The sequence below is a fragment of the Protopterus annectens genome, chromosome 8.part0 (assembly GCF_019279795.1).
Source record: "Protopterus annectens isolate FY-2018-M chromosome 8.part0, PAN1.0, whole genome shotgun sequence".
NCBI classification, from domain to species: Eukaryota; Metazoa; Chordata; order Ceratodontiformes; family Protopteridae; genus Protopterus; species Protopterus annectens.
Window position 1 is genome coordinate 1,949,903,574 of NC_056741.1, and position 26,363 is coordinate 1,949,929,936.

Consider the following 26,363-nt stretch of genomic DNA (forward strand, 5'->3'; position numbering starts at 1 on the left):
TATCCTTGTGGAAACCCAATAAAGGTGGAGAAGCCATCAATGCTTGAATCTCAGAATCTCTCCTAGCAGAGGTTAAAGCTTACAAAACTGGTTTCAAAGTACAAAACTTTAAAGAAGCTGAGGCTGCAGGTTCAAAAGGGGCCACAGGAGGATTCTCTAAAACATAATTCAAATCCAAAGAGGTGGAACTGGTTTCCTGGAAGGGTTAATGTGAAGGATGTCATTAAGAAAAAGTTTTACTTCCAATCTAGAAGCCAAAGGTGGAGATAATGGCAGACATATAGAAATAGCTGACAAGTGAACTTTCACTGATGAGTAAGCCAAGCCACTGTTAAGTAACTCACACAAGTAAGAAAGAACCACTGGAACATTCACTGAAAACCAATCCAGATTTCGTGAAAGACACCAGATGGAAAACCTCTTCCATTTTGAAAAGTAAGATTTTACTAGTATTGGGCTTCCTGGCCTTCTGCAGAACCCTAAGCATGTCCTCTGAAAAAAGGTGCTTGAAGGGAATCAAAAGTTGATCAGTTGTATGGCTGGCAAATTTGGATGAAACAGAGATCCCATGTCTTGTGTGAGCAGGTCCACTCTGTGAGGTAACTTGTGATGATAGCCCTTGGCTAAACACAGAAGAGGGAAACAATTCTGTCTTGGCCAAAAGGGAGTCACTAGCAGGATTTTGGGTTTGTCCTGCTGAATTTTCAGCAGGACTTTTTGAATGAGAGGAAAGGGGAGGAATGCATAAAGAAACATACCCTTAAAATGAAAAAGATAGGGCATCCACCTTCCAAGCCAGAGGATGTGGGAGTCTGGCACAAAACAGAGGAAGTTGTCTGTTCAGAGGGGGAGACAAACAGATCCAGAATAGGAGTACCCCACCAGTGGACCAAGTCCAGAAACACATCCCTGTGAAGCATCCATTCATGGGATTGAGTCATGAACCTGCTTAATGTGTCTTCAACAAAATTTTCAGCAGATGGGATATAAACCACTTGAAGAGTCACTTTGTAGTGAACTGCCAAATCCCATGCCACGAGTGCTAACCTGGCAAGAAGGTAAGACTTCACCCCCTCCTGCATGTTGATATACCAGAGAACTGTGGTGTTGTCCATAAACACTTTCAAAGGACATGGTTGAAAGAGAGGATGAAAAGCCTGAAGGGCTAGAATTAGAGCCCTCATTTCCTTGATGTTGATATGCTCTTTCCTTTAAGAAACAGACCAAAGGCCCTGTACCTTTTTTGATGCAAATTTTGCCGCCAGCTTGGTGTTTGAGTAGGCTGGGGGACATGAAGAGGAAGTCCTGGATCAGAGCAATCCACCAAAGAAGCTAATTTTTTAGGCATGGGAGAAGAGGGATCACAAACTCCAGAGGGTGAGCATGCTGCATCCAAACTGATTTTAGGTACCACTGAAATTTCCTCATGTGGAGTTTTACAAGAGGCAGCATGGGTTTTGTGGATGCCATGAAACCTGGACGTCTGAGTAACTCTCGGGCTGTAATGGAGGAGAGAGGCATAAGGTTTTCAATGAAGGAAGTGAGGAACTGAATCTTGTCTGTTGAAAGGAAAGCCATCATAATGTCTGTTGTGAACCTGCACCCTAGAAAGCTGTGGCCTTGTGATGAGGACAGGAAAGACTTTTTGAAATTTATGGTGAACCCCAGACTTTGTAGGAGGAGGACGGCAAACTGCAGATTTTGAGTCAGCTGTTCTGATAGAGGAGCTAGAAAAAGATCGTCCAGGTATGGATATACATCAATACCCTTGATCCTTAGGAAAGCAATCACAGGGCCAATCACTTTGTGAAAACCCTTAGGGCAGTTGAAAGACCAAAAGGCAAGGTAGAGAACTGAAAGTGCAAAGAAGCTACAGAGAAACATAAACATTTCCTGTAAAGAGGATGGACAGGGATGTGAAGGTAAGCTTCTTTGATGTCTAGAGAGGTCATCTAAGACTGAGGGGGAATCAGGGGAAACAAAGTCTGTAAAGACAGCATGCAGAAATATGGCACTTTTAGGAATGTGTTTAAGTGGGAAAGATCTAGAATTGGTCTCCAGGGACCATATTTTCTAGGGACAAGAAACATTCTTCAATAATAAACCTCTGCCTCTCTGGTCCGTTGGCACCTGTTGCATTGTACCTTGAGAAAGTAATTCTTTTAGAACCTCTGGAAACAAATTCAATTGGTTTGGGGGGTGTTGTGGAACTCTCATAAAGGGGGGGATTTTTCCAAGTCATGAAATATCTATGTTGGATAATGGAAAGAACCCAAGAATCATGAGTTATCCTTGCCCAAGCCGGAAAAGATAACTATAGATGAAGAGATACAGGAGTAAGACTTGGAAGATGCTGGTAGTCACAGAGTACCTGGGCCTGGCAGTCTTAGATGGTGGAGGTCTCCTATCAGTCTTTTTAGGTCTAGAAAAAGAAGCAGAGGAGGAAGGCAGGCATGCTGGTTTTCTAACGTAGGGTGTTTTTGTAGGAAAATTTCTGTGGAATTTTGGAACAGGAAAAACAAAAAGGTGCTTCAAATCTTTCTCTTGTAAGGTCTTAAATAAATCTGCAGCTGGATAACCAAAAATAGCAGATTTACCTAGAGGAGCATCCAACAATTTTGCTTTTATGTCATCTGGCAATGGTTGAAGCCTCATCCAAGAGTGCCTTCTAAGTACAGAACCAGAAGCAGCTGCTCTGGAGGATGCCTCAGTGTCAACATAACTACATTTAATAGAATACCCAGCCATTTGAAAAGAAGCTGCTAAAAACAGGCATAACCTGATTTTTAATGTCAGAATCTGGAAGTTGAACAAGAGCTTGAGAAGCCCGAGAAAGTAGGGCCAATGAATACCTGGACATATGAGTTTGGTAATTTATAGCTCTGATGGCTAAAGTGGAGGAAGTATAAACTTTCTTAACAAGTCTTTCCATAATTTTACTCACTTTATCAGAAGGAAGTAGCTTTGAGGAAGGAGGCAACCTGTAAGACCTGCCTGAAGCAATGGAAACAACTGCTGGATCAGCCGAAGGACACTTATACAAGAAACTGCAGTCATCAGGCACCTTGTAGAACCTATCTGGCCTTTTTGGAGCAGGAGCCTGTGAGTCAGGAGGCCTTAGAATAGGAAGTGAAAGTGTCCAAGAAAGCTGGCAACACAGAAGGCACAGCGGAAGGGGAAAGGACTTCTTTTTGTAGAAGGTCATAATACCTTTTTTGCTCTTCAGAAATCTGTGAGCAGTCCCACTTAAAAAAAATCCCTCATTTTATTAATGGTCTCCCCAAAATAAATATCTTCTATTGGAGAATCCCCCATTGGACTCCTCCTCTGAAGAGACACATTCTAAAGTGGAAGTAATTTGGGTAGAATATGCTAAGGAATACTCATTAGAGGAAGAATCATCATCACCATCAGATAATGCCTGTTCCCTAACTCTTTGAACAGGAGGGGATGTGAAAGAAGGAACAGACACAGCAGAGGAAGGCTTCAAAGCCATCAAAGCCTTAATCAGCCCCTGAAAGGAAGTATCCCAGTCAGACTGAGGAGAGGAAGGGGCTTGAGAGTTTCTGGTTTTCTGTTTTTTTCTTAACATGCATTGCTGCATGATGAGATATGGAAGAACTTGACATAGGCCTAACTTCTGTGACCGACTCTGGAATCTGTTCCCTAACTGGAGTAGGATGTATGTCCCTAGGGCCCTCAAGCACAATAAGGCATGGTTACCCTTGGCCATCTGAAATGGAAGTGTGCATTGCCTCTGAGGATGTGCCTGGGTCAGATTCCTTTACAGCTTCCAATGATGCACCCACTGAGGAACTGGACCCAACCTTCGAACGTAACACTGGGTCTTCACTAACCTCAAGGTATATGTCAAAGGAAAGAGGTACAGCTGAAGAGGATTCAGGCCTTGGCTTGCTAACCTTCCTATAGGGACAAAGGCCTGACAGATGGAACAAGAGTGATGGTCATGATTGGGACCTAAGCAGAAAAGATAAGGTCCGTGGCTGTCTTTATGTGGAATCTGCCTTCCACACCTACACTTGCCCTTCCTGGATGACACAAACTAAGTACAAAATGCAGTAGCAAAGAAATAAATCCCCAACGGGACACTTATCTGAAAACTGGCAGCACCTACTGGAATCAGGTTGCAGATTGATATACGAGTCAAGCGTTCCGAATGGCATCAGAAAAGTTCTGAGGATTGTACGTGTGGAAATCCTTTTACGGCTGACATGGTCAGCATATACATGCGATGTCCCACGTACCTTGCAGTAGCTAAAAGCTGTTGTATGCTGACTGGACTTCAGGTCGCTTGGAAGGAGGACTTCCCACATGTAAAGAATACTGTAACATTAAATTGAAGGACATTGATGATCCAGACGGAAGCAGAATGTAGTAAAATATTGCTGTTTTTGATGGGTCTTAATGCAGAGAAGTATTTGACAGAGTAAGATGAGATCTTATGAGTAGAGCATTTGCATTCTCTGATACAATAATAAGGTTAATTAGGAGGATATATGAGGGATCAGAGACAAAAATTAAAATGGGAAGGTTTCTCTCTGATAAGTTGTGTCTGAACAGAGGAACCAGGCAGGGTTGTCCTCTTTCCTTTTTTATTGTTTGCATTATATTAAGAGCCATTGACAAAGAAAATAAAGGACTCAGAAATTCAAGGTTACAATTGGTATGATAATCAAGAAAAGCTGGCTTAACAACAATATTATTTTGTACCTGAAAAAACAGAAAAGGACATTTCAGTGTTGTGGAACATTCTGAGACAGTTTCAGTTTTTTTTCAGCATATATTAATGCAGATAAAACAAAGGCTATAGCTGTAAATGAAGACCCCACAAATGAAATGGTTTAGCAATACCTGTATTTATGGGGACACAATTTGTTTGTGTCTTTCGGCTTTTCCCGGTTAGGGGTCGCCACAGCAGAACTCCGGTCCGCTAATGATTGGCAGTTGATTTTTATGTACCGGCTTGCCAGGCCTGATGCACAACCTTTAACGAAGGTACGCCCATTCATGCATGTCTCCATGCAGAAGACGCTCTAGCTGAGAATCGAACCGGACAGCGTCTTACTGTGAGGCGATAAAATGAAGTATTTAGGAGTCTGGGCTAAAAAGGATTCTGTTATAACAGCTAATGTTAAAAGAAAAGCTTAGATATTTTTCTTCCCTGCCAATGTGGTAAGAGAGTAATGGAAAGGCTTTTCCACATTTTATGGAATATGAACTGTACAAGGAGCTCAGGGTACTTTAAAAAGATCTCAGAGCCTGATGGTTAGACTTATTTAAGGGAAAATGACAAAGAAAGCAATGCAAACGTTGGCAAAAGCATCTTATAATATCCATAAATTTAAAAAATAAACTAGAACTGGTCAAAATGTGATGGACAAGAGGGACAAAATTCCTTAAATATCAGAAATGGTGACACAACATTATTATGAACATGTGTAAGCACATTTAGATAAAATGCATGTCTAAAGAATTTAATAATTGTTATTGTCAGTAAAGAATATTAAGACCTGACCTAGCCTAGAAATTAGAGAGGGAAATAAATTACATCATTATGAATGTGTGCAACTCATGTCAGATAAGAAATATGCTTACATTTCTAAAAGTATGATTTGCTACACTAAACTTAGAAACACAATCATTAATTTGATGTTGTGGATTTAAAATTTAAATTGTAAATACATTTTATATTGTAACAACCTTTGGTTGTGACAGTAGCTTTTTCTTGACGATTAAAACCATGTTTCTCCTGAATGTTGTACATTTAAGGTTGATCACTGCAGCCCTCTGCGTCCCTAATGCTGCATATTTCATGCTGACAAGTAAAGGCATGTGTGATAAACATTTGTTGATGGCAACTGCAGCCATATGTACTCCTAAATGCAGCATGCGTGCTGACCACTGAAGCAGTGCTTACGCCTAAATGCTGCATATCTGGAAATAACCGATACAGCTGTGTGCATTCCTAAATGTTACACATGTGGTGCTGACCACTGAAGCCATCTGTACTCCTAAATGCTACATATCTGATGTTGACCGATGTAGCTATATGTGGTTCTAAATAATGCATATATGGTTATGACCAGTGATACCCTTTGTGTTCTTAAATTCTATGTTTCACTTCTTTGTCTGTTAGTGCACAGGTCTGAGGCTATAAGCTGTTAATGACTTGTTTCCTTAGTTCATGGTTTGCCTCCCTCAGGCTCCATTTACCACCTCTGTGACTCTGATTGAGTCACTTAACCAGATAGTGTTTCCAGGCTAAGTCGCTAAGTCTGTAAAAAGTTCATGTGGATCAGTGCTCTGCCCCACTGAAAAATGGAAAATAATTAAATAGAAAATAAAAGCTATGCATATAGTGCTGACCAGTTTAGCCATGTGTACTATATAATGTTATGGTGCTGGCCACTGCAGCCATTTGTACTCTGTAATGTTATGGTGCCAAACAGCGCGTGGTCATTTGCACTCTGTAATGTTATGGCGCTGACCAATGTGCAGCCATTTGTACTCTGTAATGTTGTGGTGCTGTTCAGTGTCCAGCCATGTATGTAATGTTATGGTACTGACCAGTGTGCAGTCATGTGTACTCTGTACTGCTGTGGTGCTAACTAGTGTGCAGCCATGTGTAGTCTGCAATGTTGTGGTGCTGACCAGTGTGCAGCCGCATGTACTCTGTACTGCTGTGGTGCTGATCAGTGTGCAGCCATGTGTACTCTGTAATGTTATGGTGCTGATCAGTGTGCAGGCATTTGTACTCTGTAATGTTATGGTCCTGACCAGTGTGCAGCCACATGTACTCTGAAATGTTGTGGTGCTGACCAGTGTGCAGCCATGTATACTCTGTACTTCTGTGGTGCTGACCAGTGTGTAGATATGTGTACTCTGTAATGTTGTGGTGCTTACCAGTGTGCAGCCATCTAAACTCTGTAATGTTATGGTGCTGACCAGGGTGCAGCCATCTGTAATCTGTAATGTTGTGTTGATCAGTGTGTGGCCATGTGTATTCTGTAATGTTGTGGTGCTGACCAGTGTGCAGCCATCTGTACTCTATAATGTTGTGGTGCTGACCACTGCAGCCATGTATACTCTGTAATGTTATAGTGCTGACAATTCTACTAATATTTGCTCCTAAGTGTTACTCATCTGGTGCTTAAAAGTTCAGCTCACAGCCCATTTTGTAATGATCCATAGGTAATTATTAAGCTAACTGCTCTTGTGAGCCATTTTAATCCTAGCCAATTTCTTTTTCATATGTAAGAATCAAACCTGTATCTTGTGTCTGTGAGGTAAACACAGAACCCTTTGTTGATGTACATCATTTTTCCAGACTGGGCAAGCAACTCAGTGAAAAATGAAATAAGCACTATAATACATACCTTGGGATTCAGCTACTTTTATCTTGTTCTCTTGTATGACCACTACAGGACTTCACTTTCTCAGTTTTTGCAGTTTAACCATCAAATTTTAATATGGGTTCAAAGGGTCACCATATTATAAACAATATTACTGTAGTTTATGAAGTTCTATCCCAAAAGATGTTAAGTGATTTTGTACACTAGTGTAAATGCACTACATCACAGAAATGCAAAATAATGGAAGGGCTTCTACATAAATACTGATAATTATAGTTCAAACCATTGAAAATAACAAGTTAAATGACATAGTGTTTCAGTTGTCAAATATAACTTCACAACTCTGGCAGTTTTCAACATTTATGACCTGCATGTTACAAAAAGCCATTTCTTTATATTTCCTTAGACCTAAACTTGAACTGCTTTTTCAAAGGAAGTAGTTTTTACTTTCCATAGTCCTCGACCAGTTATTCAGAGCAAAACCTTGGGATAAACCTGCACAATGTTGTTGTACACTTAAAGTGGTACAGCATTATCAGATAAGGTAAAAGTAGATATATATCTGGCCCAAACTAACTGCAAATGCCTATTTGATCCTGCATTTCCTTACACAAAGATTCCATCTTTATTTCATCAATATTTAATATGACATTTAACATTAAAATATTGAGTTCACTTAATCATACTCAGATGTTGATTATTGTCAGTTGTATAGAGGCTAAAATTATGTTTTTATAACAAATCACGTCCCATTTCATGTTTTTACTATACCACATGCAGTGGATGGTGAATTACTGGTGATACACAGCACTATTATAATATTGACAGGATTCTTTAATAAACAAACATCTTGGGAATAAAGAACTCCATCATCACTGAAACTTCAAATTATATTTATTACCTACACTGTGTATTAGTGTCACATTGCCAGTATAAACCAGTAGTTCATAACATTTTGGAAGTGTATAGCTCATCATGTGAAGGCACAGGATCCTTGATCTGCAGATGACCATTGTTTAATCATACATAGGTGGCACATACAAAGTGTGTAAGGATGTGTTATTCATAGCTGTATACCACAAAAGGTCACTGTCACAACAGCACAAAACGAGCTGTATGGCTCTACATACTTCCTTCCATAGATCAGGCAAATAATGTAATAGATAATGGCTCACAGCCATACCTTATGGTATACAATAGACTCTCAAAAGGGTAGTGTTGATTACATGTCCAAACCATGTTGAAAATCATTATTTAGAAGTGGATTTTGTTTTTAATCCATTAGCCAAAATGTAACAAAGTAGTAGTGTGCATGAATGTCTGGTTTGGAATATACCAGGACCCACAAGAACAATGATATGCAAAAGACTACAAACCAGCTGTTAAGCAATATGTTAAAAAAAATCTCAGGAATGCATTGATATTGTAGAGATGGGTTTTTATTTGATCAGATATGAGCTTTTGTAAAGCTGCTTTCTTGCTTTATTCATTTGTTCTAACAAAATATATATACATATATAAATAGTTTAAAATACATTCACTGGTAGCAGCAGAAATGCACTATAAGATTACTTTTAGTAGCCAGTACAGTACTGTATGGTGGTACACACTCACTGATCTGTCTGCTTACTGCTACTAACAAATAGGCACTGCAAGATAGCTAGTTATAAACTGTGACTTTATAGGACATGGAATTTGCAGCTGTGGTCCATGTTTTATTTCAAATACTTTATAAAAGTTTAAATACTTTACAGAGATTCCATTTTCATAAGTTAATATTTTAGAAAATTCATTAATATTTAGTTAAAAATGATTGTAGCGGCAAAATTTCAGAAATCAATCCCCAATTTCCATTTCTTGCATTCATGTGAAATGTATTGTTTTGCCTTTACATTTTAAAAATATTGACTTCTGTCATTTTGGTTTGGGAGACTGGGATTTATTATCTTAAATGTGGAAGATGAACACTTCCTACAAGGTATTACTTGAATCCCATCAGTGACGGTGCTCTTTTCTTCTGCTTTTATGAAAGAACATGTTAACCTGATCTTACCAGCTGAATGTTTTTGTGAAACCCCGCAAGTTTTAATGTCTCCTCCGAAGACAAGTAATTAAAAGGATTTTTTTTCTTAAGTTGAGTAAATTTGGAAAGTACTCTCTATTATTACATTGCACATCTGTCCCATGAGAAGCTTGACTGCTCCCAACTCATTTGCCAGAAGGTTCCAAGCAGGGAGAAAACCATACAATGACTTACGGTGGAACTTCACAGACAACAAGGATTCAAAAATAAACAGTTCTGATTGCAAGCAAAATGGAATAAATGACACTTGGGATGACTGATAGGAAATGAAAAGGCAGGGAATACAAGAGTACTTCATATTAAGTAAACAGTGTGGAAAAGTGAATAAAAAGTCAAAGTTACACACAAGTGAGGGTGTAAAACAAGATGCAATGAAATTGCATTAACTTTTAACAGAAATAGACTGGGACTGAATCTATGTTCTGCAAAAAATTGGGAAGACCGTCTTTACAAAATGAAGCTCTTCAGGGCTAGCTGAAGAATGTATTGCACAGAAATATCATGGTGCACCTTCCACTGGCTTATTAACTATCTCAGAGGCCACTGTCACATTTTGTTAGATGGGGTAGTGATGAAATGATGTCAGCCTGGAGAGAGGAAGATTTGTAGTCCAAACATGTTCAGGATGAATTTAGCTTCATCAGTATTCTAATCTCATTAAATACACCTCGATCAGTCATGTACAAAGGTGTTTTCTTTGGCACCATGTAAATGTTGATAGAACATCACTGGCATCACAGTCATACTGCATCTTCTGATTTGTAGTCCTTTCTTGATATGCAACAGTTTCTGAACACTTTTACAAATTCAGACACAAAGAAAACAGATGAGGCTAATCCAGCGAGAAACAAAAGATCTGTTGAGAAAAACAATAAATGCAATCAGCACTGCAATAGTAATATAAATATTTTAAATTTATGTGAGCTAATACAGGTCACTGAATAAAGATACAAGACTTTCAGTTAAAACATTTCACTTATCTCCATTTAGGAGCTATTCCCAGATGCTAGTATATGCAGGTATTTTGCACAATCCAGTCTTTAGTAAAATTGTCCAACCACATGGCCTGTAGTAATATTGACATTACTGTATGTGTTAGTTAATGATGATATAGTTCTAGAGAATGTTAAATCTCAACATAATGGGCCAGCACACCACTGTAATCTTACAGCTACTACTATCCTTTAAAATTCTTAGAGAAACAAAAATTTAAGTTCCATGACTTAAAAAAAAGAGACAGTCTCAGGATAGCTTATTTTCCAATCTCTTACTAAAAAGGGAGAAATGAGATACTCATTATAGCTATATGATCTTACAAAATACTATCCATTCAGACCTACCACTTCTTAATGAGATGTTACGCATCCCATCTGAATCATGTATGCATTTCTGTCATTAGAAAAAGTGAGTGCAATGGAAAGACATAACTAGTGGCTAACCCAAATGTGAATTAAGGAATGCAAAGAAAAGACATAACTAGTGGCTAATCTAAATGTGTATTAAAAATCAAAAGAAACATGGTTTATAAAAATACAACCTTAGGAGCAGCTATAAGAAATAATAAATATTAGGTCAGAGAAAAAAAAGTTGCCACATTTAAAGGTTAAGAAGTCAAGACCAAAGTACCATTCATAGAGTGACCACTGCTTATTAATACAGAATGGGCAAACTCCCCTTTTCTCAAAATTATCTAATGCCATAAGAAACTATAAATGAACAAACAGGATCAAGCAAATCAACAACAACTTATCAAAAAGATAAGAAGAAAATGAATAAGAATGCTTCCCTGTTAGTGGTTGGGGAAACTGATGAAACAAAAATATGTAATACTTTCCCTGTGAATTGAAAAGTGTTGGAGAAATCAGTTGTGCTCAGGAGCAGGTATAAGAAAAGCAAACACCCACTAAGACAACACTAATATCTGTGATGTCCCCACTCTGGGCCAGTAATCGAGGAGCCTCAGTCCTCACCACTGACACCGGAGAGGGATGTTCACATGGAATGGGAATGGATACACTCAGTATTTCCAGATGCAGACCTCTCTGCATCAAGCACAATTTCCCTTAAGAGCACACAGAGAACACAGTCGGCCTGGGGTATGGATTTTTTTATAGCTGGCTCCCTCCAGGGCCCAAATCAGGCTACCCACCAGCACAGTTATAGGGTTAAGTCCTCAGTTGAGTGTCCAAGCCAAGTCCTACAGCTTCATCTCTGTGAAACCAGTGCTTTGTGTACCTGCTCCAAATAACTGACACACAAACACACACACACAAACACACACACACACACACACACACACACACACACACACACACACACACACACACACACACACACACACGCGCGCACACACGCACACACACACACACACACACACACACACACACACACACACACACACACCTCTGGGAAAGTATGGCACAGATTTACCCACTGTGCCCACTTCTGCCCAGACAATAAGCTAGTTATCACTGCCACCATACACTACAAAGCCAGCTACCTAAGGCTCTTGCAAGAGTACCCAATTACACTGAGTGAAATTAATATTAATGCAAATAGTAATGTTGACCAAACAGCAAGGCTTTCATGAGCGTCCAGAGCTGTAACCAAATATATATGCAAGTACTCTCAGAGATTAAAATATTCTCTAACAGACCAGCCATAATAAAAAGTTTAAATATATTTCAAAATAAATAAGAAAAGAACATGAAAATACTAGATATCTATTTACAGTAAACACCAGTTTCAATCACATGAAATATTAAAATGACACAGATAGATTCACACAGATACAGAAAAAACAATAGTTAACTAATCTCACTATATTTTCCTGACAAGTCGAAAGAATTACTATTCCCTGGTCACTTACTAGAGCAATGCAGCATAAAGTAGGTGAGGGGTCTTTCTCTGTCAGGTTCCAAATGTAAACTGCTCTGAGACTTCTGTCTCACCTAATATTATAACATTGTTTCTGCACAGAATGCCATCACATACATCTGGTCATGTGGCTTCTAGCCCCCCCCCCATTGCTAGAAACTGCCATGATTTAGCACTTGTATGTCAATAATACAACCAAGAGCATTGCTCAGATCTGGTGCAGCTTCTGGAAGTCATAAAATAATTACAAACTTCAATTCCTCCAGCAGAGACTAACAAACCATGCTTCTTACAAACATTGTGCCACTGGCTTCTTTCAAAACTGTGAGATAACATCTTTATGACCTAGGCCCAATAATTTAATTTCTTAATAATTTCAACATTTGAGATTAACCTCTTCTCTTCCGGTATCTTCTGTTAAAACATAAACATTTAAACAGTTACAATACAGTACAGTCTGATGTACATGGACATTTCTTTTCTGTCCAGAAGCAAGCAACTTTACAAATACATTTTTCAACACAAACAACTGTACAAATCAGTTTGATATATGAATGACACATAAGTCTTCACAAAATTCCAGCTAGCTGTGCTGGTATATGTCACACATCCACTGCCCTACTGCTTTTGGCATAGCTGGCAACACCTCACATCATCCCAATATTTTTAATATATAAATAATATAACTAATCAATTACAAGGGTAATTCATGTTTTATAATTGGTTGAACAGCCGGTGTCATTCCAGGTGGATACAGTATGTGACAGCATGTGATAAAATCTTTAACAGTTTAGCTTGCTTCGCTAAGGATGGCCTGCATCTCTCATTTCAAGGCTTTTTCAAACTGTCTAAAGCCTTTACTGCCCTACCGTGCCTTTTCTAGATAGACTCCAGTTAATGGACATTGCAGAGTAAAAAAACACAAGATAACCTGCATACAAAATCAGCTCTCCACCTTTTAATAATGCCTTTAATAAAATGGCATATAGCTAGAACAACTATATATATCTGCATGGTATAAGGATATATACCACAACACATATAATGATCACAGCATACCGGTTTTGGCACCTAGCCTTCATCAGTGCTTTTATTAAAGGCATTATTAAAGGTTGGAGAACTAACTTTGTGTGTGGGCTGTCTTGTGTTTTTGTTGATATTTTTTGGGCCCTGCACCTATCAGCACCTGCGTGGGTGTGTATCACTTCATTGCAGAGTAACTAACATGTCAGTTCTGAAGTCAGATCGCATTACCATGCCACCGCTCAATATAGAGCCTGATCTTGTCCTGCATTGGAAAGCATCCATGACTGTTTTGTTACTGAAACTTGGTTTAAAATTATATAGACCATTTCCTCTATACCAGGGTTTTGCACTTTTCATGTCTTCAGAGACAGTGGCAACTGTGGTGGCCTCTACATATTTGTAGAGGAAAATATTACCACTAGGCAGATCCCTAGGGACTCACAAACTGAACTAAATGAACTACAAATCACTCTAGATAGGATTAATTGTCAACTAAGAATAACGTATTTGTCCCCTAATTTCTATGTCATATTCTTCAGTATTCTTAATCTCCCTTCTAGCAAAACTTCCTTATTTTGTTTGACCTTCATTAGCCTTCAGTAAACTGGGGCACACATGCCTTCAATGTAGGATATGACCAAATATTCCTAGACTTAATAAACAAAAAATTACGTTGAGCAGCTGGTAAATAAATCTACTACAGGACACAGCATTGTTGACTACAGATGTGGCTGCTGCATTACTCCTGTTGTTATCTCCTTCTCCAGTTAAGTCTGACCCAAAACATGTGACCTCGTTTAAGCTTCCAAAAGTCTAAGAACTATTTTAAAATGGGGGGGGAAACACTATTGGCCTAGAGGGATGAAGCTCTGATTATATCCCTGGCAATGCAAATTTGAATAGTCTCTGGAGGACCTGGTGGAGCTGAAGTGGAGAAGAGAGAACTGACATGACTTTGCTGTCTCTCCACCCTTTAGGGGATGAGGCACATGTCTTTGTAGTCATTCCTGGGGTAGAATTCTCAATGGAGATCAGGCATCAAATGGGAGTGCTGTTTTAAAGTGAAGCATACCATTCCCAATATGCCCATTGCATGCAGAACTGTGAATGAAACAGAACATGTGCAGTGGAGTTATGGACCCAAATGCTGTTACTTCTTGGCCAACCCTTACTCCTCTGATGGAAAATGAAGGGGTCATTTGTTTAAGAGCAAAAAAAAAAAAAAAATAATAATAATAATAATAATAATAATAATAAAAAAAACTAAATTAAAATGGAAAAAGAAAGACATTAGTTGTCTGCTCTGAAAGTGGACTTTGTTTCAAAAAGATAAAGCGATATCTCTGACACATGGTTTCTATCCCCTGTTGATTAATGCTATTACTGCATAATCTTGTAGAACTAATAGTACAGAGCGAGGACTCGGTGAGGAAGAATGTTTTGATGCTAACGTTCTATTTGTTAGGCAGTTTTTTTTCTGTATTGTCTTATAACCACAAATGTAGCTTACTGGTCCAACAAACTGTATCATATATCCTCTGCTCTGTGTTCCATTGTTTTTCTTGTTAGTTTTCTATTTGTTTTTAAAAATCTTCTAATGATTGCTCTGCTTAAATAGGGGAACATAATTTTCATGAAAGATATTCATCAATTGTTGATAATAATCACATAGAAAGTCAAAGGTTCAAAAGTGAGTGCATTCAAAACAACTGCAGAAAAGCAGTATCAGCAAACATAAAGCCTTAAGCTGTTGAGTACAGGACCTGATATTGTGGATATTGTGTTTAACAAGTCTTAAAAACATGTAGATGTCTGTGGCATCTGTTATTCATCTTTGTATGCAGAAAATGAACATTAAAATGTTCAAGAGCATTCATTTTGTAAGGTTTTGTGCTATTAACAGTACAAATTGTGAATAGCCAAAAATATATATTTTACAGGTCTGTAAATCAGCAGACATAAGTAGGGTCAGACTGTGTGGCATATTTGGAGAATAACCAGCTATAATGACAGTTCAGGTGAGTCCAAATTTGATTATAGGCTTGGGTGCCTGATGATACTGGCAGTGGAGGACGAGTGTAACTGTCCTTGGTGGAAGGAAGAGCAGAGCTGGCCGAATATTGCAGTGATCCTTCAGAGGAGGGGCAGCAATGCAAGTGCATGCTCTGGGAATGCCTATTATGCTCACCAAGCCACTGTGGTGGTAGCATTCAGTGTAGGTGTGCAGAAATGTGTGCGTTTATGGGAAAGCATTATGGGTCTCCATGGTGAAATGAATCACATGTTTCCCTGCCCAGGGATGGGATTAGGAGTATTACAAATCCCCTCATTATCAGAATGACTGTGAGTGTAAAAAGTATCCTCATGGATGCTTGAATTATGGCCTTCTCTAGACAGCTTTTGCACTGACAGTGGGTGAAGTTTCCATTGTTAATTTTAGTGATGGCACAGGAGGATAAAATCCTGACTACAACAAATGTGTCCCAAGGTCAATTACCAACTTGGGCACTTGACAGCACAATCACAGATAAATGGCCATGCCCACCCATTCTGTGTGGGGGGGGGGGCATGCACTGGATTCTCTCCCAACTTCAGCTGTAGCTCTAATGCTAGGGCCCCATCAGTAAGTGAAACCTTGGCATGCAGAGGAGGACCTGGTTTGAAGGATATGGGAATGGCCATCCAAGCCAGTGATAGTTGCCCATTTTGGTACATGTCGGGGAGCATGCATGTATGGTCTGAGGGTACATAAATAGCCCTCGCAGTGACATGAATGTTCATATCACCACCGGTGGACTGGGGCTAAATTCATAAATTTAAAAAGTGTTCTCATTTTTTGGGATACAAGTGAGAGCACAAAGAACCCCCATGACTGCCTGGATGACAGATGTTTAGTGAACTGATGGTTGGCATGTACATATGCAGCAAATTATGCAATAAAAGAATTCCCAGTATTGCGGAATGATTGGGCCACCTCTAACTTTTCTCTCGAAAGAACTCAGCAGTCCTTCAAATCAGTTTGTCAACCTTATTTATAAAAAGCAAGAAGTAAAATTCAGAACTACTAGTACTTTGCCTCATTTCAGAGTCATAAACCCCATTAACAAAATGATGCTAGGTTCGTCAGAGTGCTTCTAAAAAGATGGAACAGATTGAAACTAACTAAATGACTTTCCCTTGATGTGTAGTGCCTGTATAGGTCAGAAATGCAGTAAAATCAGTGTGTCTTTCTGTAAGTACTTCTGATAACCACTGTTTGAATCCATGAGATTTACATCAGTCTAAGAACAAACACTCAAGGGCCTACTCTGGTAGCTGAATTATATATAAAAGCAGATGATACACTCAATAAGTCCAAGTGGGATAATGGGTCTAGAAACAAAGGCAGATGGTATACCAAGGATTTTATAAGATTAACAGCAGAGATGCTACCTTTTAACACTGTTCTTCCAGAGCCAAAGTGGAGGTGGGCAGTGCTAGAGATTCAAAGTGTAATTGCAAAAAGATAAGGGCAACACTGTAGTCATAAGGCCATTTCCTTTGTTAGAGGATACAGCAAAGCCTAGAATAGCTATAGTTTGTTGCAAAACAGATTTAGGAATGAAATAAAATTCTTCTGTATATATGAAAAGGCTGCTCTGCCTAGGATCATAACCAAATTAGGGAAAAGTGAGCAGCTGACCTAGGTGCAAACTATTTGGAGCAGGCAATTGGCAGTTGTCAGTGGGGAGAGAGGATATGCAGTATTGGCATGCATATAAGAAGCTGGGGTGTTATCACTGCTTCTTAAATAAATGCAATTAGTGTCTTAGTGTTTTAGTAACTGTATTAAGGAGTTTGCATATACTCTGTGGAGAGTTCCACGAGATCACAGTTCCCTTTTCTTTCTTTTTCTTTCTGCTCTTCAACTTGAAGAAAGACTTTTTTTTGGGACTCATCTTTACGCTGAGGAGAGTTCAGCTTGGGAACTACCCAGGGTGACAGATGACCTATCTGTGATTCTGACTCTATGGTTCTGGCTCTGACAGATGACGTATCTGTGGCTCTGGCTCTGCCTTCCAGATATAGAACTATCTTTACACAGATGACATTATAGAAGGAAACAAACCACGTCCAGACCAACAGGCAATAGGGTATTTGTCTGAAGACCACTACTGTGACCATTAAAGTCTTCAGTTATGCTGCTGGTAGTAAGTTTCAGAGGAATGCCTTTTGGACAGTACAGCTAATCCTGGTGTGGTTCCTCTACAAAACGGAGAGTGATCTCACTCCAAAGCATTTTGGATTGACCAGTACTAAGCATTCTTCTGTAAAGAGTTGTGCCAAGCTTTCCTTTTGATGTACGTCACATGATCTTCATTATATTGTAATTTGTGTATTTCCATCTTTTATTTGGTATATTGTAATTTATGTGTTTTTCACATTTTACTGTAAGTAGATCATGCCTAACGAAGGCCTCCAGTAGTCTAGATCACCTACCTGCTTAATAAAAATAAAATAATGAACTTTCCCTAGAATTAACAAATCTTAGGATAATAACGTCTGCAGATGAAATGCTGCCCTTGCAATTGAGTACTATGCACTCAGACCTGCAAACCAACTTACATGACAATTTTGGGTCTACTACAAGTGATTGTGTACCATTAGTTCTCAACATACTTTTCTGTTACCATTAGCTCAAGTTGGCAAGTGCCCTAACTTGATCTGCATAAGCTTAAGGGAAGAATAACTATCCCTTCCAGAACCCTGATTCTAAAGCTACTCTTCCACTTAGTTCCTAAATGTAAATGTTGAATGGTCCATAAACCTAAAAATCCCCATTCCCTGCCTAACCCTAATCACTCCTTAAACCTAAAATCCCCCTCCCCTCCCTAATCCTAATCTGCTGTTCACTCCCAAAACCTAAATCTCCTTCCCCTTATTAACTCTGGCCTTACAGTTATTTCCTAAACCTAAAATCCCCCTTGCTTCCCTAACCTTAACCTTCCATTCACTCCCTAACCCTAAAATCCCCCACCCCTCCCTAACCCTAATATCTTGATTACTCCCTAAACATAACATTTTCATCCCCTCCCTAAACTTAACCTTTGAATTCCCTCCATTCACTCCATTAAGCTAAAGTTCCCCTTCCTTCCCTAAATGTAAAGTGTCCCTTCCCGTTTTCCTTCCTCACTTACCTCATCCATGGCAAGCACTTGTTTGTGCATGTCCATTTTAGCAGCTGTGCTTGTGAACTCACATTTGAATCTGAGCACCCATTCTGATTGTGAGCCAGTGGAATTCTAGCAGCTTGGGTTTGAGCAGCTGTAGAACACTTCACAATTTGCACCTGGACCACTACTAACAAACTTACTAATTAACCCTAAGAAAACCAATCTCATAGTTTAGTCTTTGCCACAGCTAAGAAATGACCCACTATTTCCCCCATTCGCTTAACAAATCTTAATGAGAATACAACACCTAATGTCACTGAGAAGAGGTACCTAGGCCCAAGGCCAGTGTTAGCATTTTGGGGCCCCCAGCAAATGTCAAGTTGGAGGCCCTCTAGACATTTCCAAGCTAAGTATCACCCCATCACTGTTACCCCTCCTAAGCAGCCTTTTAGTTCATGCTGCAAACTTTTAGGAGTAGTATGGACAGAATGACCTGTGGCGACAGTGCTCTTACATTACCACAGGCATGTGTACCACACTATGTTGGCCCATCTCACAAAGGGACATCAGCAGTTACTGGCATTTAGTTGCAACAGTGATGCATTGCAACAATTCTATGTACAGGGCTGGAGTTAGGTGGAATGGCACCCTAGGCACTGCCTACTGTTTCAGCTCCCCTCTACATACACACATCCTCCATTGACCCCCCCATTCTTGGCTCCCCCCATACGATGCACATTACTTTTCTGACATTTTGCCTTACTTTTCAACTTTTTCTGTACGCCCTGAAGTGCATTTGAAGTTTTTTTTCCTCTTCACACACCTTCTTGGGCAATGATGGCTTGAATAGAAATTATGATTAAGGAAAGAAATTCAGTGTTGTTGTTCAGCTTTTGTTTTTCTTGCATCCTTTTAACATCCCTTTCCTGACCAAGACAGCACGGTAATAACCATTTAGGAAATGACTCAATTAAGCTACTGCACCCAGAGGTCATAGGGATTATATATACTCTGAGGTGCATTTTAGAGCATTTCCCAACCTTTTAATTCAATGGCACCCTAAGCAAAAATCACGAGTAAGAAAAGAATTTCAGTTTTATTTTTTCTTTCTTTCAAGGAATACATAAAATGTGTCAAAGGCTTAATGTTCAAAGCTGACAAAACAGTAGCTCCCAATATACTAACAAGACAATTGTTGAGAAGATAAACAGGTCTTAACTGGGAAGCAGGGGTAAGTCACTTATTTACCTCATTGAAGAGTAATGCATGCCTTCCCTGATCTTGTCTTGTAATTTTGCTCTGTCCTTTGTAAAAAGTTTGATTTGCTGGTAAATTATTCAAGATTACAGACAGTCAATAAATCCAGATATAAGAATTTTATACATCTTATTATCCAAAAAAATGTATATTGATGCACACAGTCTAACTTTTTAAGTGAATTAGAGTAATATTTAAAATGTGTTCCTGCTTTTGCGCCTTTATTCTGCTATTATTTTGGGAACTGCACAGAATTATTGAGCAAAGAAGTTGAGAGTTATAGTATTTGCTGTTCTGCAGGTGTTTATAAAGCTCCTTGAAAGCGAAAACTATTCCTGAAGATCAGAAGCATTAGCTCTTCTTAAAATCCGATATGGACTGCTCTCTCTAGTGCTAACCTTGATCAAGTTGCTGTGGTTGGGTGCCCCACAAGAACCCCGCAGAGTTTGCTGGTACCTAGATCTAATACTCAACTCTACTCTTTCCTTTACCACACATACAGATTTTGTAACTAAAAAGTCTTTACTCAGTTAAACATATGTTACAAGATCAGTCACCTCCTTTCACATGATGCTTGCTGGGCCATTGTTAAAAATGTTTTAACTCATTACAGCCAGGTGACACCTCCTTCTGTTTCTGTGTAACCACATCCTCTAGGTATCAAGTATTGCTTGTTCCTATTTGCATTAATCCACAAACCATGCTGTATGCAAGGTATTAAAATAGTTCATCTTAAAGCACATACAATGGCAAATACAATTGTATTGATATTTCACCTCTGTTTAGTGCAGGCAAAGATATATTAATTGTTGTTTGAATAATATTTATTTAGATTGTTATAAACAAACATGTTTTTCCTAAATAACTCAGCAACCAAGTAGCTCATACAGAACCGCTTAACCTCATATGAAAGCTCTCAACTAGATGAAAAAAATGATGCTGATGGTAGGTGTGTAATTTGAGTGGTTGCTTGAATATTGTAAGTTGTTTACAAAATATGACGCACTACTGTAACTTATAAAATCCAGTTTAAGATCTAGAACCAAGATAATACTTCCGCTGTAAAAAGAGATTATGCTGAAGAGTTTGCATTTACACTTATTTAGTAATGCCTGTGGTTCCAGAGATATAAACATTTGTTTGAAATGTGATGACATGATTTAATTCTATAGAAAAGTTTAGGTTCCATCCATTGGAAGTTACAATGCAAACTTCCATAGCTCCATTGGAGGGAATACCCAACATGGCCTTCCTTTTCTCATTAAGCATTCAGACTGCAATACTCACTCTATACAGACTGCTGAGAAAGAAAATCTGCAGTCATTTTCTTAGCAGACCCTGAGATGCACCATTTCAATTTGCAAAAAATTTCCAAATGGCTTTCGGTGCCTCTTAGGGACACTTTTTTCCATAGTACTTTAATTTACAAGGTTGTAAAACATGGTCTCTGACCCCTCTTAAGAGTGAAACTACATTTACAAGACAAACCTTACATACACAGAAGTACACAGGACAACAATTTCTCTCTACGATGCCCTCCATTTCAAACTGCTGTAGTTGAAAGAGCCTTTTCTAGGTTGGGAAATGCTACCTCAAATCATTTGCCTACTGACATCAAAAATCTGGAAACAATTAAATGTTTCAAATATGCAATTAAAGAGCATCTCTGTACTGAATTTAACTGAAAATCCTACCATCAGGTAACTTACGATCTTATGTCATTTTATTTTTATTTAACATTTGTTAACCGAGAAAGTCTGACTTGGAACGTAGCCAATTTTCAGCAGAGGCCTGGGGAGAAACACTCCAGACACGTCTTTGAACATGGGAGGAAACCAGAGCACCCGGAGGAAACCCACACAAACACAGGGAGGACATGCAAACTCCACACAGAAGGCACTCCAGCCGAGAATTGAACCGGAGAACCTCTTGCAGTGAGGCAACGTTACCACTGCACCACTGCGCTGTCCAAGAAAAATCATGAAAATGTCATGAAAAATGTATTTAAGAAACTTGTCTCAGCCTCTTAATGTGACAACTAAAAGCATATATTTTACATGCATATATGACGTTATGTATCATATGTATACGTGCACTGTATTTTATGCATAACTTAGCTTGGATTTTGTATATTTTTCTTTTCTCAATGGATCATTTTAATCTTACACTTTATTCATTCAGTCTTATCATTCTGTTCTGAGTTTTGCTATGTACTAATTTTGTATATAATAATGTTGATTGAAAAACTGTGATGTATTTTCTGTTCTCTGAGCTTTGGTCATAACTGTAAAAGTTCAATAGACCAGTCCACGTATCCGGTGAACAAGTAGTAAATTAATAAATAAATAAACTGCCAGTTCAACATTAACCTTCACAAAAATATTAATTCTACTCTTATTTCTAAATGTTATAAGTTCACATGTTCATAAGTACTTACTAAGCTATTGCTATGTGAGGATCTTAAGAAGCGAAGCCTAACATTCGCATGGTAGCTTTTAGCCCTTATATTTTACATACAAATAACCTTGAGATAGGCCAGACAAGGATATGTTGGGACATTTACATGTTTCCCCTATCCATGAGGGACAGGGGTGCTAAACTGGTGGTAATTTTATGGTTGCTTATCCACTCATCCAAATTACATTTGAATCAATTAGGAGAAGTACTTTGCATTATGTGGAACAGAAGATGGTTCCATGGAATCAGTATTCTCTATGATACAAACCTATTCCTCCAGTATACTCTGTTTATTTTACAAGGAGATCTTCTCTATCTAGTTTTATTGCTGTCTTTATCTTAGTATGCACATTCTCCCTTGAGTATATATAATAAAAAATTGCCATTATTTCTTCTTGCCACTATCTACTTTCATTTCCTACCATATTTATTCTTAACTTTTGTAACACTGTTATTTTTGTTAGTCTTTTATCTCTTCATTAACACTTCCTTTTTAATCTTTAATGTATTTGGCTTATTTCAAAATTATTCAAAATTAGACAGTATTTTAACACAAATTTATTTTCATATTTGCATGTGTTAGAATTCACAACAAATGCAGAAAACACTAAATGTACTACTGGATTTATAATTCCCAAACATGCTTTATCCTCTTTATTAAATAACCCCTTCTTTTTTACTGGATTTAATCTTGAACATCATATTGAAGTAAACACACTCTGTAACAGTTCTTTAAATTTCACCATTGGAAACCTGCATACTCCTTCTAAATACCCTAATTTTTTCCACTGTCTTAGTATTTATAAAATATACAGTCCTCCTAAATGATTTCATAAATGTCTTTCATAACCATGCAATACTTTTCATGTTCAGCAAGATATTATACCATTGTTCAGTTATCACAGAATTCTTGCCACACCAGATCCTTAATACTATTACTTCTGTTGGAACAAATTAATTAAGTTTATGTACTAACTTTCCCTAACCCTTTACTCATTTTTTTTAACTTCAAGCCTACCCTCCCCTAGTTAGTATGAATACCACCACAGTTCTACCCTGAAAACAGGCCCCAGGCCTAGTGGAACTAACATGATTAAAAAAATAAATAAACATAAAATAAACATAAATATGATTTTCCAAATCACTGAAATTTCAAAATGCTTTTGTTATATAATTAAAAAAACGGCCAGGTTTTAAACAAAACCGAGGAAGTAAGCACTGTAGTGTACAGCGATTAATGTTGCTGCCTCACAGCACTTAGTTTTACAGTTTGGTTTTCAGCTGGAATGTCTTCTATGTGGAATTTGCATATCTTCCCTCTATTTATTTGGTTGTGGGGTTTTGCTATGTGCTGTGGTTCCCCCCCCCATCTCCTAAAAACCTGCCACAACTAAACTGGCATTTCTTCAAATTATTGGTAAGTGCTCATGCTGTATAGGCATGAGGATCTGTGTATTCATACATGCGTGTGCATGTATGTGTGTGTCCTGGGATGATGGACTGGTGACTAGTCTATGAACGGGTGTCTCCTACACCCTTTGGTTGCTGTTATAACATCCATTGCCTCCAAACCTTGAAAAGGATAAACTTGGTATCAGAAAATTAATGAACGATTCAACGAACAGGCTTAGAGTGTGCAGCTATACAATGCAATGTCTGGTAAAGCTCCATTTCCCAAACAATCCTAATTACGCTTCACTAAACAATTCCTTTGATTTCTCACTTTTGTGTATTAATTCAGACAAAAATCACTTTTTTTGTAGTAGGCAATACTTAATTTATAAGTCAGAATTTATTTGGATATATATTTATTTTGTGACTCACCAAGAGCTGACAAATTTTCAGTATGGAAGACTTTCTGTAGTGGAGGTATGTAGATAACAGCCAGTTGACCCAAAAGGGAACCTAGTACAGAACCAAGGAACATACGGTTTCTGAAAAGCCCAATGTCAAAAACAGATTTTGTCTGCAAAGAAAAAGAAAATATCAATCAGAAACTATCATTTGACCTGGTCTGAAAGCCATCATCCACTTAATGAAATGATAAATATATCTGCTCTTTGTGACTATGCAGAATATTGTCATAAGTGATTAATAACCAGTGGATCTTAAATGAATAGTCAAGACTTTGCAGAATGTAAACAATTTCTAAGAGGATAGTTAATGAGCTAAATCATGTTTATTTCTCATTCAGTAATACTGACCCAAGGCTGTAAGAAGCAATTTTATTTTAACCCTGGTTTTTACAAAAAAGTGACAGTTATATGCTGCAAGACACACATAATCATAACTGAACAGCAAATGCAGATTTATAGGGACCTACAAAACAAAAATCAAATCAGTAGTACATCACATTCACAATGTAAACATACCAATGTGTAAGCATCTTCTAATGTTATAAATGGACAGATACTAGAGATCACAGCGGTGTGCTGCATTCTGCTTTACTGAACATGTAAAAGCTGGTAATACACATGGTACCACATTGCCATCTAGTGGTGCTGTAGCTGCTGAAACCACAAGTAATAATACCCAACAGGGTGAGTGTTACTGGAGAAAAATGGAGGACTGTACAGAGACATGACAAACAGGCAGATGGCATCACTGTGACATCGTGTATGCTTTCGTTTGCTATTTATGTGATACCAATTTTCACACAAACTTTTTTGCCTGATGAGGGACTTTTTCCCCAACACTAACATTTTCTCTAGGTTTTTAAAGTGCATCATTATTTGTGGGGGCAGTTCTGAATTAAACTTATGTATTTAGCCACAAAGTGGTCTCATTTTAACTATTTCTGTTTTTTTGTTCTAATTGAAAACAAGATGGTACTCGAATTCAAACACACGCATTACAAATTTCTTTGAGATCCCTTTAGGATTAGTATTACATTAAACAAGATTAACAGTGGCAGTATGTATAGCAGTAGATCCTGATTACACAACTATGTATAACAGTAGTAGTTAAAAAAAGACCTCTATCAATAGCATCGGGTAAAATTATTATACTGAATAAAGAGACTGACCTGTTAAATATGTACTTTAACTACAGATTACTTTAGTATATAACACTTGAAAGGCTGGAGAAGTGAAGATGCTCTCTTTGCGATTGGTGATGGAACAGTGGCCAAATTACTAGTGGGTATTGAAAAAGCTGCATTTGTTCTGTTTTGTTATGTGAGCTTTAAAATAAATAATGCTTTTAGGCAAGTAAATGCATGGAGCTAACTAAAAAAAATAACTATGAAATGTTGCCAATGAACTATAGGCCTTTTTTGAGTAACAATGACAGCGTATATCAGATGTTTTAGTTTGTTTTCAAAGTGTTGCTCTAAGTCAAGAAGGAATGTGAAAGAATGAGTTATACTACAAATAGCTAGCAGTTTGTTTTCAGTATATTGTTCTGTTAAGAAGTAATTTCAGTGAATAAATTATACTACACTCAACTATAACAAACTGCAGCAGCAGACCTATAACTTATAACACCATAAGATCCTGATAAGGAAAAAAATCAGGTCCAAAGAGTGCCTTTCCTTTCATACTATGTAGTAGCTGTGTATTTAATGACAGTGCAGAAGAAAATCCCAAAAATGGCATAGAATAAAGAACACCAGCTCTTCAAAGAAGATGCAGATGCTGTGCAGAAGAAGAATTTCTAGGGCAGTGCATCATTAATATTTGTGTTTGCAGACAAACTGTTGTGGAAAGGGGAGTAGGACATGTCCATGATGGTCATTAATGTGCTGCTTTGAGTCATTTTACACAAGTTCTGTATTTTTTTGACAAAAACATTCAATAAACTTAGTGTTGGATTAAGTATTGCTTATTAGCGCTTTGCTTTTTATCATGCTGAGGACAAATTTTGATGGTTTGATTTTATTATTTACTGGCTTGCCTCCACATTCCATTGGGATTTTTTTGCGTATTTCTGGAGTCTTAAGTCGACATCATCAACAAATGTGACTTGGTAAAATTGTTCTAATTGTTATGGTACAACTGCATCTCAGTGGGCTACTGAACGAAGCAGCAAGGAGTTATTTCTATTAGCAAAGGATGCTCAGGTGACTCGCTCAGACTAAGGCAGCCTGTGTGTGTGTGAGTGTGTGTGTGTGTGTGTGTGTGTGTGTGTGTGTGTGTG

General features: G+C 38.1%; 1 protein-coding gene across 1 annotated transcript in view; it reads right to left on the reverse strand.

Annotated features, from left to right (window-relative positions):
• Window positions 1-8,794: 8,794 nt before the first annotated feature.
• ATP2C2 (ATPase secretory pathway Ca2+ transporting 2) overlaps window positions 8,795-26,363 on the reverse strand; it is a 629,254-nt gene continuing 611,685 nt past the window's right edge. Inside the window, exons 26-27 of the mRNA XM_044081473.1 lie at window positions 24,051-24,192; window positions 8,795-10,312 (exon numbers count right to left, since the gene is read on the reverse strand). Coding sequence (XP_043937408.1) covers window positions 10,197-10,312; window positions 24,051-24,192 — 258 coding nt within the window. The 3' untranslated portion in view covers window positions 8,795-10,196. The remainder of the gene's footprint in view (window positions 10,313-24,050; window positions 24,193-26,363) is intronic.